Source organism: Calliopsis andreniformis, chromosome 9 (genome assembly GCF_051401765.1).
Source record: "Calliopsis andreniformis isolate RMS-2024a chromosome 9, iyCalAndr_principal, whole genome shotgun sequence".
NCBI lineage: Eukaryota > Metazoa > Arthropoda > Insecta > Hymenoptera > Andrenidae > Calliopsis > Calliopsis andreniformis.
In genome coordinates, this window is record NC_135070.1 from 14,003,322 (window position 1) to 14,022,310 (window position 18,989).

General features: G+C 43.3%; 2 protein-coding genes across 3 annotated transcripts; both read left to right on the forward strand.

Annotated features, from left to right (window-relative positions):
* Positions 1-92: 92 nt before the first annotated feature.
* On the forward strand, positions 93-5,814 carry LOC143183492 (WD repeat-containing protein 44). Of its 2 annotated transcripts, XM_076385037.1 has the most exons (7): positions 93-304; positions 999-1,164; positions 1,243-1,627; positions 1,751-1,878; positions 1,981-2,118; positions 2,200-2,490; positions 2,573-5,814. In XM_076385037.1, the coding sequence occupies exons 1-7, from the start codon at positions 237-239 to the stop codon at positions 4,304-4,306; spliced, it is 2,910 nt and encodes a 969-aa protein (XP_076241152.1). In that variant the 5' UTR covers positions 93-236; the 3' UTR covers positions 4,307-5,814. The 2 variants fall into 2 exon arrangements, with proteins under 2 accessions (XP_076241152.1, XP_076241151.1); XM_076385036.1 differs by having other exon boundaries at positions 1,243-1,878.
* A 6,343-nt stretch (positions 5,815-12,157) lies between these two features.
* On the forward strand, positions 12,158-17,524 carry Dy (transmembrane protein dusky). The gene is made up of 2 exons (XM_076384405.1): positions 12,158-12,202; positions 15,830-17,524. The coding sequence occupies exons 1-2, from the start codon at positions 12,158-12,160 to the stop codon at positions 17,522-17,524; spliced, it is 1,740 nt and encodes a 579-aa protein (XP_076240520.1).
* Positions 17,525-18,989: the final 1,465 nt, after the last annotated feature.

The window sequence follows — 18,989 nt, forward strand, 5'->3', positions numbered from 1 at the left end:
CTAATCCATCGACGAAAGAACTAGGATAATTGAAATACGCACCAGCGCATTCAGCACAGATCTGTGCACACTTGTGTAACCGCTGTTAGAAGTCAAACCATGACTTCGTGCCGCTCGCGATCTTGTTACCGCCTTTACCTGACCCTGATATTCGCGATTTTGCGAAACGCGTGACGCGGCTTGACAGTACCGATGCTGACAATAGTATTATCACCGATCGTTCAGTGCAGACGACAATGTCTGGAAGCAGCGATTCCGAAGAATTTTTTGACGCGGAGGATGATATTTCCCACCGTAATTCACGGTAATTTTAACGATATTCGTTAATCACGCGACTGTATATGATGCCTTAGATGATATGTTGTTTACTTTGTACGGTCGATGTATATCACTCCTGCACAACGTTCACAACTATTTAGACTCGTATATTGGTTGAACAATAGCTATTAGAAAATTTGATTCGCGATTTTCACTTTTTCCCAGCTCGTTGTTTCCCCTGAACTTACTCGTGTATACGAGAGTTTGTCCTAGATGATTTTTTCGTATCTATCTCTTTTTGTGTTATGTTTCCTAGTTAATTATCTTTGGTTAGGTACTGAAAATGAACACTTACGTGCAATCATCTTCATGATTGCTTGCAGTTATTTCAGGGCCGGCATTTGCAAATTTTCTGGAACTATATTCGTCTTGTAATATAATTCCAGAGATTTTTAAATGAATGCATATTTTGAATATATGATTATGTATTTGAAGAACTCTTGAATTCTTTAATAAACTACTCTTTTCTTATAGGATTACACTTTTTTATTTCACTTTGAATAAGTTTCTGTGTATGTGTGCTTATGTATTTTATATTTGATGTATAAAAACAATGAATATTAAGCACTTCTAAATGTAACATACTTAGTTTTACATAAAAAAGTTAATGACAAGAAGTATTAAGACATACTTTGTATTTTAAATAGTTCTTTCATAAATGGAGTTATGAATTATTATAGGAAAAATAAACAGCGTGATTCTGTCGGCACTGAAATACAGACTAAGGATACGTCTGATACATCCACAAAAATAGATGATGTTTTTGTAAAACCTGCTGAACCTAAGCCAATTGTAGAACCAAAGGAACATGTAACTATAGAGTATATACCTAGTAAAGATAAACCTGTAAGTATTTAGTAGTATTAAACTGTAGAGTGTTTTTTATTATATTGTATCTTTAATAAACAGTTTGCATTCTTTTAGGAGGAAGATGGAAAAGAATCAAGTACAGATAAGATTGTGGGTAGGAAGAAATTTAGAGAACTTCGACAGCGCATGCAAACAGAGGATGACGATATTCCAATTAACAATTCCCCTCCAGATAGTCAAACATCTTCTATCGAGGGTGTCTATCCCACTCCTTCAAAGACAACTCATCCATTTAGAATTATAGAACATGACACTCTTAGTCTACAGAGTATGACATCCTTAGGACGAATGGGTCGAATTTTAGCTGGAGTCGGGGACAGTGCTTCTGCCATACTTGCAGTAAATGTAACCCAGTGCCCCCCTTCTGCCATCCTTACCCGTGAAAGCCAGATGTCCTCCATTGCTAGTATTCCAAGCAAAGACGAGGACACAACATCTGGTAAGGTGTCCCAGTCCTCCAGCATCCTTACGTTATCAGGGGATATCCTTCAGGAATCCTCTGTTAACAATAGGTCCAAATTCGCTTCTCACTCACAAAATGATAAGACTGTTATGCTTCAAGAACCCGATGTCATCGCTAGTACAAAGAATAATGGAAAGTCAAGCGAAGATGTTACTACTGTTGGAATACCTGTTGCACCGCCGAGACGGAAAAAAAAGACAAAAGCTCAGACGCCTACCGACCTTGCTGTATGATATTTCTTAATACAATTATCCTACAATACTTAAAACATATTTTCTGAAATCGTAAAAAAATTATTGTGCCTAAACAAAATAAACTTGTAATTCTAGCCCTCTGCAGCAGCCTCTGTGTTACCAGCATCGCCATTACCAAGTCCTGCAAGTACCATTGAATCAATTACTAGAGAATTTGAACATTCTCTTGATATCCGATCTGCTACAAAAGGACAATATGTTGTAAAGCCACAAGTCTGTGTTATAATTTGTAGTTATAACTGTAGTTCAGTGTATCTTACATACCGAATATTGAAAATAATCATTTATTTATAGGATGAAGACAAGTCGAAAGCAGAGGGACCGTCGGCTGAAGAATTGGAAAGAGTAGAAAGAGCAAAAGCTGAATTAATGAGTCTGAGGTCAAGTGATAAATCTAGCAGTCCATTAGGATCCATGTCTAGTAATAGTATCGGACGCTATTCTTTAGGCCCTCATAGACTGTCAGGTGTGAGCCCGCCAGGTTCAAAAGAAAGGCGGAAATCAGCTGGTGATCAGGATATGGTCAAACAGTTGAATATGTTTGTACGAACAAGAACAGATTCTGGGAAACGTCTAACGGACATGGTACGATATAGATTAAAAAGTTATGTACATTAACAATTTATTTTTACATATCAATAATAATGATTTATTATTTTTTCCTTAGGAGATTTTGGAGCAAGTAACTGTACTAAACTTAGACACTGGGGAAAGAGTGCCATTGAGTATAGCAGAAGATAAATTACCTCAGTGTATTAATCCTTTATCACTTCATATTATGAGACTCACTTCAGAATATATAAGTAACTCTAGTCTGGAGAAAGAAAAAGAAAGCGACGAGGAAAGTGTTGACAGTAAAATGTCTAGTATACCACCAGACGAAGATGTATCTGTCGGTAGAGTTCGAAAAAAGACTCAAAAGTTGAAACGATTCTTAGGATCTACTGTAAAGAAAACAATGGACAAAGCAAAATCTATTGCACAGGAAGTATCCCATGCCAGACATAAAGAAGATGTTATGGATATAGTAGATGAAGTTTATCCTGGGGAACAGCAGTACATTAAACTAAAAGCGTCTAATAGTCATAAAGGCCCGTATGAATTTAGCTGTTTGCAACATGTTCAAGATTTAGGCGGCGAACACGTGGGCCCCGTTTGGTGTATGAAATTCTCTACTTGTGGCCGATTGCTCGCTACAGCAGGACAAGATCGAGTACTAAGAATTTGGGTGTTACGAGACGCTTTTACGTATTTCCAAGATATGCGAACTAAATACAATGCCGAGAAAGTTAGTCCAACTCCTTCACAGGAATCCTTGGTTTCGCAGCAGTCAATGGAAGATCCTAACGTTGTAGCTAGTGCCTTCAGTGAGATAGAAGGGACGAAAAGTCCTTTCATGCCAAAGCCATTTTGCACTTACACCGGCCATACCTCAGATTTGCTCGACGTTTCATGGTCTAAAAATTATTTTGTCTTATCGTCGTCGATGGATAAAACTGTGCGGCTTTGGCATATATCACGAAAGGAATGCTTGTGCTGCTTCCAGCATATCGATTTTGTTACGGCGATCGCGTTTCATCCTCGCGATGATCGATATTTTCTCTCAGGGTCATTGGACGGCAAGCTTCGCCTTTGGAATATTCCAGACAAGAAAGTGGCAGTTTGGAGCGAAGTCGATGGACAGACAAAATTAATTACCGCTGCGAATTTTTGTCAGAATGGAAAATTCGCGGTGGTGGGCTCGTACGATGGCCGATGTATATTTTACAACACGGATCAGTTGAAGTATCATACGCAGATACACGTTCGTTCGACGAGAGGAAAGAATTCGACGGGAAGAAAGATCAGTGGTATTGAACCTATGCCAGGGGAAGACAAAATCTTAGTCACATCGAACGATAGTCGTATTCGCTTGTATGACTTAAGAGATTTGAATTTGTCGTGCAAATACAAGGGCTACGTTAACGTCAGTAGCCAAATCAAAGCGAGCTTTAGCCCTGACGGTCAATACATAGTTAGCGGCTCGGAGAATCAGTGCATTTATATTTGGAAAACTCACCACGATTATTCGAAATTTTCGAGTGTACGAAGAGATCGTAATGATTTCTGGGAAGGCATAAAAGCTCATAATGCTGTAGTAACGTGTGCGGTGTTTGCACCGAATCCGGATAGTATTATGAAGCAAATTGAAGAAAGAGAACAATGGGAGGGTAAAGAAGATGTTAAAGATCTTGCTAGTTCAACTGTGGAAGTTCCTCCTGTTGATCCTGTAATTGAACAGCGTACCAAAGGCTGCGGCGGGCATGTTCTCGTAAGCGCTGACTTCAACGGTTGCATAAAGGTTTTTCTAAATAAAACGAAACCTAAACATAGTTCTCTACCAGCGTCTGCCCTCGCGTAACACAATACCTACGATGATTTATGCACTATTGGTAACGATAAGGAAGTAATAACACCAACAATACATGCATCTATTTGTTTTATCTTGGCGAATTACATAGTATTCACTGTATGCTGTTTTTTCCATGATAAATGCGACTGTAATTAAAAATTTTCGACACCAGAATATTTTGAGATGCATGCCAGAAGGCTTATTTCACAATAAGGAAGCTTCTAAAATATAACTAGTAGTAAAATATCCATGAAGTGGATGCTCGGATAATATTTCGGTTTATTCTGCTATTAAGAGCAAATTTCATCATGGTTTTTAATTGTAAATTTAATATCTTTTACGTACCGTTTTAATTATAATTTTTACTAAAGCTTTAAGTAAGCCATATAAAATACCTGTATTTATAACGTACCGTATTTTTAATGCTTTTTTAAATTCGAGAACTATTTTTATTGATTTCTTTTCTTGTATCATATACACTTTCGGTGCTGGTTCACTGCAATCATACATTTATACCGTTTATGGAACCATTGTGTTACGAAATATACAATTAACGTGGCATCATTTTGTTTGAATTAATTGAATAGAAGGGAAGCGCACTTAGCTAAAGAATAATTGAATAATGCGTGGATGGCCACAAACTTATACAAATACGGTGATACATCACTAGAAAGAAATGTTGATGATAGTGTCGAATCCTAATGGTTTCTAAAAATATGTTCTTAGAATTATACCGTGATAAGATATTATAGCGTAATACATCGAAGACAATATGCGAATAAAAGAAGAAACACATGAAGATGGATCGACGTTGAAATTAAAACGCATCATCGTTAAGTTTTTCTACGTGCGCAGTTCATATTTTAGAAACGTCTTCACAAACATGTTCAAAACAATGAAAGTTATCGCATGATTCAACCGCTACCGTATGAATCATGACTCAACGTTACACGCTCTATGTTAACCAGTTATCGAAGTCAATGCGATTAACGTAAAATGCAAGACTTGCCTTGCGTGTAAACAATTACGTATGTATGTAGAAATGATTACATGCCTCACTACACTCGCTACGTTTAATGTTCGACATCCCGATGTCGTAATCGTGATGCCATTTAGATTTGATCAGAGGGTGTTGCGCGCGAAATAGCAATTTCGCAATGTTGTCAATTATAGCAGAAAAGAATATCCTGTACTACAAGCAACGACGGCTTAAAGCTGTTCGCGAAAGTTTCCATTTCACGATCCCTCTATCTATTTGATAAAAATTGTGTCGCGGAAAGTTGATGCACTGTACAAGTTGCAACGTTGCAAGTATGAAGCACGCGAAAATGGTCGTAGACACGAAGAGAAATAGTAGCGTCGCAGGCTCACAAAAAGTAATGATTGAATGATCAAATTATACTGTACGATGTATTTTATTTGTAACGTAAATTCAATGTAAATACGCAGAAAGGAAGAAACGTGTAGGTATTTTGTGTAAATGCAAATGTAAATATATTAACCGAGATAGAACATAATTGCTTATTGAACGACAACGGTCATTTCGACAGCGGCGTGCACAAAAACTGTTGTTTGTGATCTCGTAGCAATCAGTTAATCATGTAATATATTAATGTATCAATAGTGTATTTCATGTATGGAAATGTGTTTGTTTTTTTAAGTTGCCGTCACACAGCAATATACGTCGTGTTTACATTAATCGTATCGAAAATCTATACATTGAATCATCGCATACAGAGTGTTTGACAACAGGTGCCAGAAATATTAAGAAGTGATTCTACAGGTCAAAATAAGATGAAAATCAAGAATGACGAAATTGCGTTTGAGCCTTCGTTTCAGAGTTATTAATCGTTGCAAAAACGTCTAAAATTCGCGTGAGATACGTCTGACTTGGGCTTATTCTACTGCCGACGCGCATCAGTCAAGTCAGATACAGTGAAGTTAGTAGAATAAGTCCCTAATCAGACACATCTCACGCGCGTTTTATAGACATTTTCTTAACAAAAACGTAAGTTTGTCTATCATTATTCTCGTCTTATTTTAATATATAAAATCATCCTCTATAATTTCTGACATCTATCATCGAACACCTTGTATATTCCTCTTTCCTATATCACTTCTTTCTTTACTTCCTATTCTTTTACAGTGATTTGCAAAAACAATAAACATAAATCCTCATACTAATCCTCTTTAAAACAATTGGTTCCTTAATATACTTTATTTAATCTTGAAATAACATAGAAATTCATAATAAGTTTTTCTGTAATAAATACTGTTTTTATAATAAGTAGTGCAAGTAGTTCATCCCGGTAATAGCTTTCGTCGGGATCAAATTCATACGTGCCAATTGGACCTTGTATTTCTATATGTTGTATTACAGAGTTAAGTCTGTAATTATCGTGCTCAGGCACCATGGATATGTACATATACGAAGAGAAAATCGAACAATCGTCGCTAATAAGATTCCATCCATTGTTGTGCACAAAGGCACGAATACCGGCTGGTACTCACCCATAAGGTCAGCGATGTGTGTGCGGTCAGTCGGTCGGTCGGTCGGTCGGTTAGGTTGTCGGTTGATTCACCCATTTACTACATTCATACGTCGGGTGCATGCGCCTGCATACAATGTTCCCAGAAATTAGGATGAAAGTGCAATATACGTGCAGCTGAATTTCCGCGTGAAGTAGAGACGGAAAGTTTAATGTGTATGTTGCATCTTCAACTTTATCTATCATCAAAGTTTATGCGAATGTTGAAAAGCATGAAAACAAAGAAATGTTTAAAAATCAGTTGAAAAGAATTGCCTACCTTTGATGTTAAAAATACAAGGTTCGAATGCAGAATAAAATTGATAGAGATTCAAGAAGAAATGAAAAGAAGCTGCTAAGAGGCACTAAAGACAACGAGCTTATCGATAGAGACTAATCCATATAGAGCTTCAAATTTGTTGAGAATCCAACTTGCAATCGTTCTGAATGAAAGCTCTACATACTCGCGAACAAAATCAACTTGTCAACCCTACCAAACTGAGTAATATTCACGAGTAATACGTTGACCCCATTATCAACCAAGCTTCTTTAACATTCCTCCCGAATCTCCTTAGTCCCACCATTAATTACTCTGAAACTCGTCGGAAATGACAGACCCATTTATCGCAATCTAACAGCATCGAGCATCCCATGTCTACAGAGTTCAGACGTTCCACCTATCGCGCAGATCTCGGTTCACCTGCAGTCCAGGTAGCAGGTAGACACAGAGTAGCATCGAGTACGCGTGCTAACGACGGTACGGCGTCGTATGTCTGAAAGGTCGGAGTCGGCAAGAGGGACAACGAGAAGGACAAGAACGACGAATAGGAGCACGACCGCGACCACGTCCACAAGAGCCGTGGTCGTGGTCGTCAGGAGTGTGGCTCGAACGAGAAGAGATATCCTCCGGCTTGCGAGGGACCTATATAACTGTACCATGTGTCTGGGTCAGGGGGCGGGCCGCCACGTTTATAGTATACTCTCTATATCGGACAGGTGTACCCCATTCCGAGTCCACGGGTTCTCGCGTGCACCATTGGGCCCCGTAGCCACGCCGCAAACGCGTGTCTTTCTAGCTGCCGCGACAGATATCGCGGCGTATCGGACGTTAAACACGCGACGGATCAGTCGCACGGGGAACCTCCGACGACGACACTTAACGAGCCGTCCGTACGAGCACGAGAGTCAAGCCCACGGCGAGTGGCTCCGCGAAACGTCTCTCTTCGGCTCCTGCCTCCTCGCGCTCGTTCACCGATTTCGTCCCCGTTTTCGCCACTGAAATCGGTCGAGATTAACTCGCTGTGCTTTAGAGAGCCTCCGACCGCGCGGCCACGCGGAGATTCCTTGACACATGGTGTTTCGATCAGTGCGGTGCATCGTCGCTCGAGTCCTCGTCCTCGTCGCACGCTCTTAATGCGGGACCCGGAAACGTGAAACCTGCTCGCCTGTGCCTTGACCTTCTCTTTCCACTTGGGAACAAATGTAAGACGCCTTTTTTTTTTTAAATCAAATTATACTGTAATTCACCCGCAACGTGTCGTCAGTATGATTAGCTACGATACCATCGACTCGATAGGAACGTGCTCTCAATTGGATTCACATCCGCGGCCTGTGCGCTAATCAAATAACCGGGATTCCCTGGATATGCGTTTATCATAGGATACTGCTGGATTAACGAGTAATTATCGCCAGCCAGGGTGTAATACGATTATCGTCCCAGCAATGATTAAGCTATCGTTTACTGCGCGCGTAACTGTCGTCGTCCGTTCCTTTAACGCGTCGCCGCTGACGAGAGAAGTAAAATTATATGACGCGTCGCGGGATGTGCGCCGCGTTACGACCAGCCACGTGGACGACTGTTTTCATTCTGTCGAAGATGTGCACCGCGGCTACGATTGCCTGCTGCATCCTCGGCCGGGACTAATCTCGTGGAGTTAACTAGAAAATCAATGATGCGTGCACGCTGCCATTCGATCATTTTCTCTTCATCAGTCACGGTTCTCCAGGCGCGAAACAGTATATTGTTTTTCTCTTCCCGCGAGACGCTTTGAATAATGTTGTCTGATTTCTCTTGTCAGCGGGAAATCGAATGATTTATCTTGGCAAATCGATAGTCAAAATAGATATACAAGGATGATCGTTAGCCGTGTTTCGTAACGTGGTTCTTGTACCTTGGTGGCCTGGTACCATTTGTCGAGTGATTAATAATGCTTAACACTCTGCGCCTTCGTTCGATGGATGCTGTCGAGGGGGTACAGGTGATCGCGTTAAGCTAACTAGATCGTGAATGACGATAGTCGTAAAATTCGACGCATAGGGAAGGATGGCAGCAGCCGGTACTAACGGTAGGCGATGTTCATTCATTGAACAGTATCTATTGACAGGTATCTCGTGCGATCGATCAGGGAGTACGACACCTTTGCATCGAAAGTGCATTGAGTTATCATCGAGTCGTCAGTTTATCTTGTTACGCTCGATTACTATGCGCTCGCTGCGTTGCACGTGATCGAGTGACTCTAGATGGTCAGGTAACTCTCGTCAATTTTGAAGATACGAATTTTATACACATGTAGAGTTTCTTCAATCTCTTTAGATGGAAATGTTTCGAAATTTAAAGAATCAGAACATTTACAAGTCTATCTACTTTTGGTGGATCTGAATTCACTGCGAAAGTACTAAAGTAAGATACATCTCTTCCATGAGAATAAGGATTCAGTTATACTACAGGTTGTCCGACAACAGGTGTCAGGAATTTTAAAAGGCGATTCTAAACGCTAAAATAAAATAAAAATCTAGAATGACAAGAATGAATTGAAATTGAAATGCCTAAAATTTGTGTGAACTATGTCTGACTTGGAACCTATTCTACTGCTAACGTATATTAGCCAGGTAAAACACAGTTAAGTCAGTAGAATGAGTCCCGAGCCAGACACATTTCTCGCGCAAAATTTAGGCATTTTCTCAACAGTTAATAACTCTAAAACTAAGCCTTAACTACAATTTTGTCATTCTGAATTTTTGTCCTATTTTGACACGTAGAATCAGCCCTCAAAATTTCCAACACCAGTTCTCGAACCTCCTTTACAATAACAGTTAAATTATTATCCATTAATAAAAATCTAAAACCCAAATTTCCATCGAGTTACCGATCACTATACATAAAATAGCTATTCCCTTCGTCGATAATTAATCATTCGCACGTATGCATATTTATAAGGTCAATGGCAGTGCTCCCAGCTGGAGAAAGAGTCGAAGCCATTAACGAAGCACGAGTACCACGTGCGGCGAGCTTCAAAGTCAGCATCGGTCGGTGTCACGAAAGTGTCACCATCGAATGGGAAGGGGAACGAGTGGATATTTCGACTCCTTTCTATATGGGTCACTATTAGGTACGCACTCATTATGCGAATGCCTGACTTCGGAATTACCACACCGGCGGAACCGTTATATGTATTTGGCACCATGCCACATCTTCGGCGTGCCCGATTCGTGGGGCTAGCGTCGAACAAACGGACGTGTAAACAGCCGCCGGTGATTTTTATTCAGCCACGGTCCCGTGGTGAAAGAAAGAACAGGTGTCGCGGTCTATCGTGGCACGAATCGGTAAAGCGGAATAATAACTAATGTATGCTGGCAATAACTTATAACAACGAAGCGCCTTGTAACTTCGCCGTGCCGCTAACGGAATTCGGTATAGATCACCGTGGGTTTCGTAATTACCTTACGCTCGATACTCGCGCGCACGGTTTCTCGAGGGAACGCATTAATTACACCAGCGGGAACGAGCTTTCGCGTTGTTTCCACAATTCGAGAGCAAAGCGCTGCGGTACACTGTTTACACAGAGTAAGCTCGCAGGAGTACAACAGACAGATCTGAATCTAATCAACGCACTGATAACGCGTTGTTGTCTCGATGAAGATGTATCGCAAAAGAGAAAGAGAGAATTCTATTGAGGGGTATAATAACGGGATTAGCGAGGAATAACGAGAAAGCTTTGTATCGTTTTCACGACAGATACGAAATTTCTCATGCTCCAGTGTCCATACCTGCCATTTCGAGCGCATTCTATGGCTCTCTATTTCTGCCGATATCGCGTACCCAAACGCCTCGCGAAAGTATCTCCTCTAAAAAGGCACTTGAATAACAATAAGGGAATAGAAACCGAGCGAATCGGAGCAGTGAACGTTCAGAGATCAATAGGTGCCTCGGGTTGTTCTTAGCCTTTTAGAAATTCCCAGAACGTCGGCACCGAAACGGCAGACAAACGACCACTGAAATCCCAAATCGGTGATTTGTCGCACGTATCGTCTATCGTTCGACCCGGAATCGGACGAAAATCTATTGGCACGGATGGCTTCGGCCTCCGGATCCGTGTAAGTGGATTCGGTATGAGCGTCGAAGGCCGATAGGTGGAAACCTACTTGCCTACATACGTACGTACATCGTCTTCCTCGGATCTTGCGCTCGCTGCACGAATCCGATGAATCATTCTCTCTTTTTTCTCACCAACGGTTCATAAACGAAAACTATATTTAGCATTACGATCCTGGGGAAAAAACCGAGGAGAGGTATCGCGTGGACGTTAATAGCTTCAATCTCCTGCTAGAAGGATTCGCGTGCTTGGGACCGCGGTATAGTTTCGATAGTGAAACACCTGGCAGTTACTCAGCCGCGAAAAATGGCTCGCGATTGGAAACCGAGGCGTTGATCGAGACGAGCTGCGATCGGTTGCGGGATGGGTCGGGCTGGGCGAATTCAGTTCATATCTATAGATGTCGATCCTGGCAGCTGGGTGTCATGAGTACAACGAGGTAACGGAGCGAAAACCCGGACATTCGGCAGGAATTTGGGACAGGTGGCCTAGTGGTCGTACGAGGCGAGCGTGTCTGATAATTGGCGATTAAACACGAGCGAAGCGTCCGATGATGGACCGGTTCGTTCGTTCGATGTTCACCATTTTCTATTAACAACTGGCCAGTGACGTTTTCACTTGGACGTTCATTCGTGGATGCTGTTGAACCAGCACACAGCCGACTACTCGCACCATTCCTTCCGTGGTTCATCGTTTCACGTTCTCTTTGTGATTTCATTGCAGAGGTATAACTTCATTCAGGGACTCATCGAGCTATTCCATCGACACGTGGTACACGTATCGCTGAGGAATTCGTCGGGTTGGGAGGATAGAACACGTGAGATTGTGTTGTAGGTACGTATCCATATATACTTGAAAATTGTGCTGCCTTGTCTGAAGAGGAATATTTGTTTGACTGAGGCAATTTTGATTTTTTCAGTGGTACGTTTCTAGTGTTTCACCGTGGACGCTAACACGGCATGCGCTGGCGGATATTCATTTTTGCCTGTCTCCTATTGAAGGGGGTAAGTGTACTCGTTTGAAAATAGTTTTATTAAAAATATTCAGTCCACAAAGATCCAGAAATTCGAAATTGTAGTCTATAAAGAGCTCTCCAAATATAAACTACAAATTGCTTGAATAATAATATAAAATAATTTACTGCAAATCTAACTATTCTCCAGGTGAATTATCTGAATAAGATAACATTTGTCAGACAATTCCATATTTGCCAATATTCTCTGTTTGATAATAATCCTTTTTCAATTAAGTATGTCACTTTTAAAACGCACGCACACCACTATTTTTCTGCAAGAAGACCACGCTCTCCTCCCATCAAATTCAATTAAAAAAATTCAAATACATCAACATTACACCCACACAAATTGCATAGCATTTCAAAAACCCGAAAAGTGAGTGAGAATATTCCCATATTAAACGCCCCGCATTTAATTTCTGATATTTCATTTTTCTTTCCCGAGGTGCTCAAGGGCTTCGTAATGCACCGGTCCAAAAGGCTTTCTTGCGTGCAAAAATTGAATCTGTAATAAGCGAAGAGGCGGTTGAGAAAAAGCGTCCGCGGAGCATCGGGGTCTGGCGGTGAAAAAACGTCTGTGGAGAGAAGCACGCGGCGCGGTTGTTTCAAGGGGGGTAGGTCGGTATGTCTGCGTGGGTAATTACTACATTATAACCCAGATATCACGGTGGGTACATAGCCTGCAATGCCGTTACCCAGTGCTCTGACCCAGAGCTAAGGGCGACTCGAGGCCCGGTCGATGTCTTGAAATGGTGCGCGCCGTTCCGATCCGGCTCATCCACGTCTACTACGAAGTAACGTTTTACCGTCGGGGCCTCCGCCGCGAATCGGTCTTACAGGATTGCGCGCAAAAATTGCGCTCGAAACTACCGGTTCCGTGATCCTGCCTTCCCACTCTGCATTCTTGGGGACCTGCGCGACTTCAATTCGCTCGTAACCCTTTTTTTCTCCCTTTTCACCTCCGACGTCGTCCATTCTACGGGATCATCGGAGCACCCGTGCCCCTTAATGGGAATTATGAAGTTCGTGATCATTCAACATCGTTCTTTTTTCTCCCACACCGCCCTCGATTAATCTTCAGAGACGTGGGAACTTCTTTGAAATTCCGTACACACTTGTCCGCGATTTTTACGCTTTTATGAATGATTGAGCGACTCCGTCATTTTGGGTCGAAGAATTCTTTAGTTTTTTGTTGAATAAAAATAAGGATAATTTATCTGAGTGGAGAGTGACAGGTTTACGTTCCAATTTGCTAGCTTCTTCTGAAGTCGTATTTATCATGGCAGGATGTTGTATAGAATTGATTTTTATCTTTCTTTTTGATACAGTTTGTAGTTCTGATGGTTTGGTGCAGATCCTTTGGTAGCCTTGAAAGTGTCTTCTGGTTTTTTTCAATTATTAGTTTTATTTGGTCATGGTTCCTCGCGTGTAGAATTGGTTTCTTATTTTAAATGACCAGCTGCTTTAGAAATAGGTTTGGCTCAACTCAAATGAAAGCGATTTTATTTATGGAGTGTTCGTTTGATTTTATTTTTGGTACGGTTCGAATTGAGTTTCGAACTTCACTGAGCTCTTTCTGAATTAGTGTCAGCTTCGATAGTTGCTTAATACTACTGACAGATATTGAATAATCATCGCTTAGAGTAACAAATATTGAATAACAACACCGACTGATGTATATCTCTGGAAGCTGACACCTGTTGCGGGAAAATTTCCATAAACATGGAATAGATACAACGTTTTTGACACACCTCAACCTCGACCAATTTAATTATAATTCTTACCATTGCTAATTCAGTAATATTGAACTTCCATTCTACACAGATTGTAATATGACAAAAATTCTTGAAATTCTATACTTTTCACTGACCCAACACAGCAGAGAATTAAATTAGCTTCATCCATTACAAAAACGCATTTCATTTATTTCGATTCACGTTGCAGAATATATTGCACGCCAAACGTGACTTGCCAATTGTTCACGCTAGCCGATTGCAAAGAAACCTCCCGACTTCAACGCTCCCCTCGAATCATACTTGCAAAGTTAATTAAAACGCTGCACATTAACGATCCGTTTCTTCGTTTCTAATTGCCCGTGCATCGAGCGAACACAATCCAATTATATCAATATATCTCGCGTAACATATCATCATCAAATTTCAAAGCAATTTTCATTCTCATAAGCACGAGACGCCAGCAATTGCAATCCTTTACAAACACGCGACACGTAACATCCACAGCGTTACCCAGATCTCGAAAACTGTCCAGTCGGCGCGCAACGAGGCGCGGTGGTTTTTGCGGTGGCTCGGCTAGCTGAATGAACCAGAGTTAAGATGAATGAAATACCTTCTAAGATGGTGGAGGGAAGAGTTTCTCCGATATACGAGAATACGCTCGGAGCGGTGGATAATTATTACTCTTCCTGTTCACTATAATTTTCCCTTTTTGCGAAACGCTTCAAACGCGATATTAATCTTCGCGGTTCGCGTAACGGAAAATTAATGACGTCATTACTGTTAGCATCGTCCGCCAGACGAAACCGTTGCGCAGAGACTATCGTCGCCCAGTGGGCGATTAAGTTATTACGTTTCCAAACGATTCCATTTCCGTGAGGAGACTCGAGCGCGAAACGAGAACGTACCGCGACGCGCGAAACCGTTCGAGGCTCGTTTCTTCCGAAGGACGTGGTCGTCATCTTTATCCCGGTCGAACGAGTCCATCGGCGTCATCGAAATCCATCACGGGTTCGTTCACAGTTGACCCAGTAAGCTTTCGTCGAATTATGGAACGCAGCGACGGCGCAGGTTGGAAAGCTGTGACGAGATAAGCAGATGTGGGAATCGGGTGGAGGGCAGAGGCGGAAACCGAACGTGTATCCGAAGCGCTGGGGCTGACCGATTGACCTGCGGCTAAAGACACGGGTGGTCCGTTATGCCCCAGGGTCACGCGTGACGCAATCAGCCACTACGCGCCGGTGTACCCAGGCCCGATGCTCCTATTCCGTCGTTTGGTCGCCCCTCCTCGACTCACCGAACCCGTCATTCGCCGAACAGTCGGAACGGGTTTGTTGATCGGACGCTGTTGTCTCCCATATTGGCCATCTGGAATGCGTACGCCCGGAGATAGCTCTTTGAGCGGATCTTTCGCTTCGCGACAGGAGGGCAACGATGAAAAATGCGGCTCTTTTTTGCCAGGAAACCGCGAGACCTCTCCTGTCCCGACCCCCATCCCAAGGGCTCCTCTCTTTCGGTTCCTCGCATGACGAGGGGAACGGTTCGAAAGAGGGTTCGTGCTTCCACGATTTTCGACGCGTCCCGCTGTTAACACGTCCCATTCACGATAATTCCCTCGCGAGGATCGCGCAGTGTAAATTCACGGATCGTTAAAGGGTAATTTAGGTGAGGCACGTACGTACGTATCCGATGATTGCCCCGAAGATGGTTCTTAAGGAACTCGCCTGTCCGCAAATTATGTGGCCCGACGTCAATCTACTTTCACACTTTCTCATCATTTATCCCTTTCCCCTTGTTCTAGAAAATATCCTCGTCGAAAAGTTTGCATGGGAACGCGATCTCTGAACGATCCCTTAACGACCCTCTCGTCTCTGTGTTCGCAGCTGGCCCGAGCGGAGGATGTGGAGGTAGTCGAGGCGATCCCGGGCGAGGACAACCGGAACGATAACTCAGCGCTGAATCGACAGGACAACGACATAAATAGCTCGGACCAATTGGCGTTAGAATCGTTAGGCGAGAAAGACGCCGGAGGCAACCACTATAAACCGGGTGGTCTCCGACATCCCCTGCCTCTGCCGCCTAGTAGAGGCAGCCTGGGACTGCCACATCCACGGCCGCACCACAATATCGCTTATCACGGCCCGCCGCCGCCCTTGCCGCCTTCCAAGCCGCAGTCGGAGGCCATGGATAAGATCTACACGACGGGAGGTGGCAGCGCGGCGGTGGCCGCCGAGCCTTGGCCAGCGCCTACGCCAGACATGCCGAAGATCATCTCGCTGGACGTCAAGTGCGAGAAGAATCTGATGAAGGTCTACCTCGGCTTCGACAAGCCCTTCTACGGCATAGTGTTCAGCAAGGGCCACTACAGCAACGTTAATTGCGTGCACCTGCCAGCAGGCTTGGGTCGTACCTCGGTCAACTTCGAGATTAGCATTCACGCGTGCGGCACAGCTGGGAACACCGAGAACGGTTTATACGGATATGGCGCGGAGTCTGGGTCGGGAACGTACTTCGAGAACATAATCGTGGTGCAGTACGACCCGCAAGTGCAGGAAGTTTGGGACCAGGCGCGCAAGCTGCGCTGCACTTGGCACGATCTCTACGAGAAATCGGTCACATTCCGACCGTTCCCTGTCGACATGCTGGACGTGGTGCGCGCTGATTTCGCGGGCGACAACGTCGGCTGCTGGATGCAGATCCAGGTCGGCAAGGGCCCGTGGGCGTCAGAGGTCTCGGGGCTGGTCAAGATCGGCCAGACGATGACGATGGTGCTCGCGATAAAGGACGACGATTCCAAGTTCGATATGCTCGTGAGGAACTGCATGGCTCACGATGGCAAGCGAGCGCCGATACAGCTGGTAGATCAGAGAGGCTGCATCACAAGGCCGAAGCTCATGTCGCGGTTCACCAAGATCAAAAACTTCGGCGCCTCTGCCTCGGTACTCTCTTACGCGCACTTCCAGGCGTTCAAGTTCCCAGACTCGATGGAGGTACACTTCCAGTGCACCATACAGATCTGTCGGTACCAGTGTCCCGAACAGTGCTCCGAGTCTCCTTTGTTGCTCGAGTCCCAGGGCCTCCTCGAGAGCCATCACCATTCCTCGTCCAGCGGCCATCACGATTCCAGTTATGGTCTTCCGCCTCCGATTCCACTTCCCTTGGAGGCCTATTTGCAGGCGGCCGCTGGTCGACCACGGGACGAGAGACGCAGGAAGAGCCGAGAGATAGTGGCGACTCCTCAGAAGGCGGTCGGAGTCAATCGAATAATCCGCGTCGTTTCCACCGGCGATTTAACCTTCTCCATCGACGAGTCGAGCAGCGGTGAATCGAATGGGCCCACGATGGTCTTCCCCGTGCGCAACGAGAACGCCGCGAGTTCCTCGATGATTTGCATGACCACCCCCGGTTTCGCTGTTACACTCATAGTGCTCCTCGCCGTGTTACTTTCCTCGTGCATACTTTCGATCTACCTGTGCCTGCGTCTAAGACCGTTCTCGGGGAAGGCTAGAAAGGTGGCGTATTACAACGGGGAGCAGGTCGCGCCGAAGAAGTCGACGAGGACGTGCTTCTACTCATAGGTGGATTCTGTGCTGACGTTCCAAAACAGGCGCGTCGGTTCTGCTCAGCGCGTGAAAAATTTTCCGAGCGGGTTTCTTCCTCCGGACTGGTTTCACGATTTTCACGGTATCGTATAATATGAATGATGTCGTCTTTCATTCATGGGCGTCGAAGGTGAATGGAACGAAAGCAGTCTTCGTTGTAGACTCGTTTCAAATGAGAGTTAGCAGATTTCGAGCGGAAGGTAGAAATTCCAGTTCGCGGCTCGCGCTTAATTTCGGATCATTCAGATCGCGGAAAGATTCTTCTGTTTTATTTATTGGATCTCGCGCAAACCGGTCCTCCTGGTCGCTCCATTCCAGGTATTGTAGAGGCTACGGAATGTCGTAAGCACGATTCTGTATACCTGCACGTATCAGACCAAGTATAGTTCGTAATAAAATTAAATAGGATAGTCTCTGCTACGCGTTACGTCGTGTCTGATGCGATCGGAACGATCGAGCAATATGGAGTTGTGCTTCGTCATGATAAAACTTACGCTCAAGCCCTCGTGGGCGACTGTGTGTATAGTCACCCTTCCCTTCCTCGCCATACCTTCTCCCTCCTTCGTCCCTTCCCCTCGAAAATTTAGTCAAAGATAATCAAACGCTATGCTCGCGACTTCCTTCTTACGATTACTTCGGGACCATGGTATTTGGGTATTTTATTTATTTATTTTCTTCTTTAGAATCGCCATCCCGTTGCGTACGAACGATGTGTAACTCGGTACGACTAAGGCTGAAATGTCGCGGGAGAATAGTTTATTATATTTTTTAACTAGAAGCGTTTTTTTTTTTCTTTTGAATGTTATCGTTTTGAAATTATTTATTCGTTGGATAGAACGGTTTGAATCTTTTATCAACTTTGCAGAGTGTATCTTGTGTAAGAGCCAGTCATTGCCATGAGGTCACTGTAATAGGTGTCCCGATTTCAGCCACTTCAATGAAGTGCGATCAATTTCCTCTTTGTAAGCGAAAAAGATGGATTAATTTGTGTTAGTGAAAAATGCTAAACCATTGTTAGATATAATAAATAAAATGAAGATACTTCTGTAGAGATTTTGGAATATTTCTCTAGAGAACTGACCGAGAAACTGAAATATGTAAACTCACGAGGTTAAAGAACAGCTGTCCTAAGACGAACAAGAATAACGCAAGATATTAAAAATAAATGTATAAAGCAATAGTCAGTAGCTCTTAATGGCACACAGAAGATAATATAATATATAACGTAAACACGTAGACATAGTGATATAAATTATTCATAATCGAAGTAAAGAATGAAATAATGTACTTTCACAAGATCGCCAGGATTTAAATCTGTTTTATATGGATAATAAATCTATAATTATATCTGCCATATTTTTTTATACTTGTCGACTAGTGAAAATGCAGAAAATATATGAGGCTTCCAAGAATTTATAACACGGGATGAAATTGTACAGCG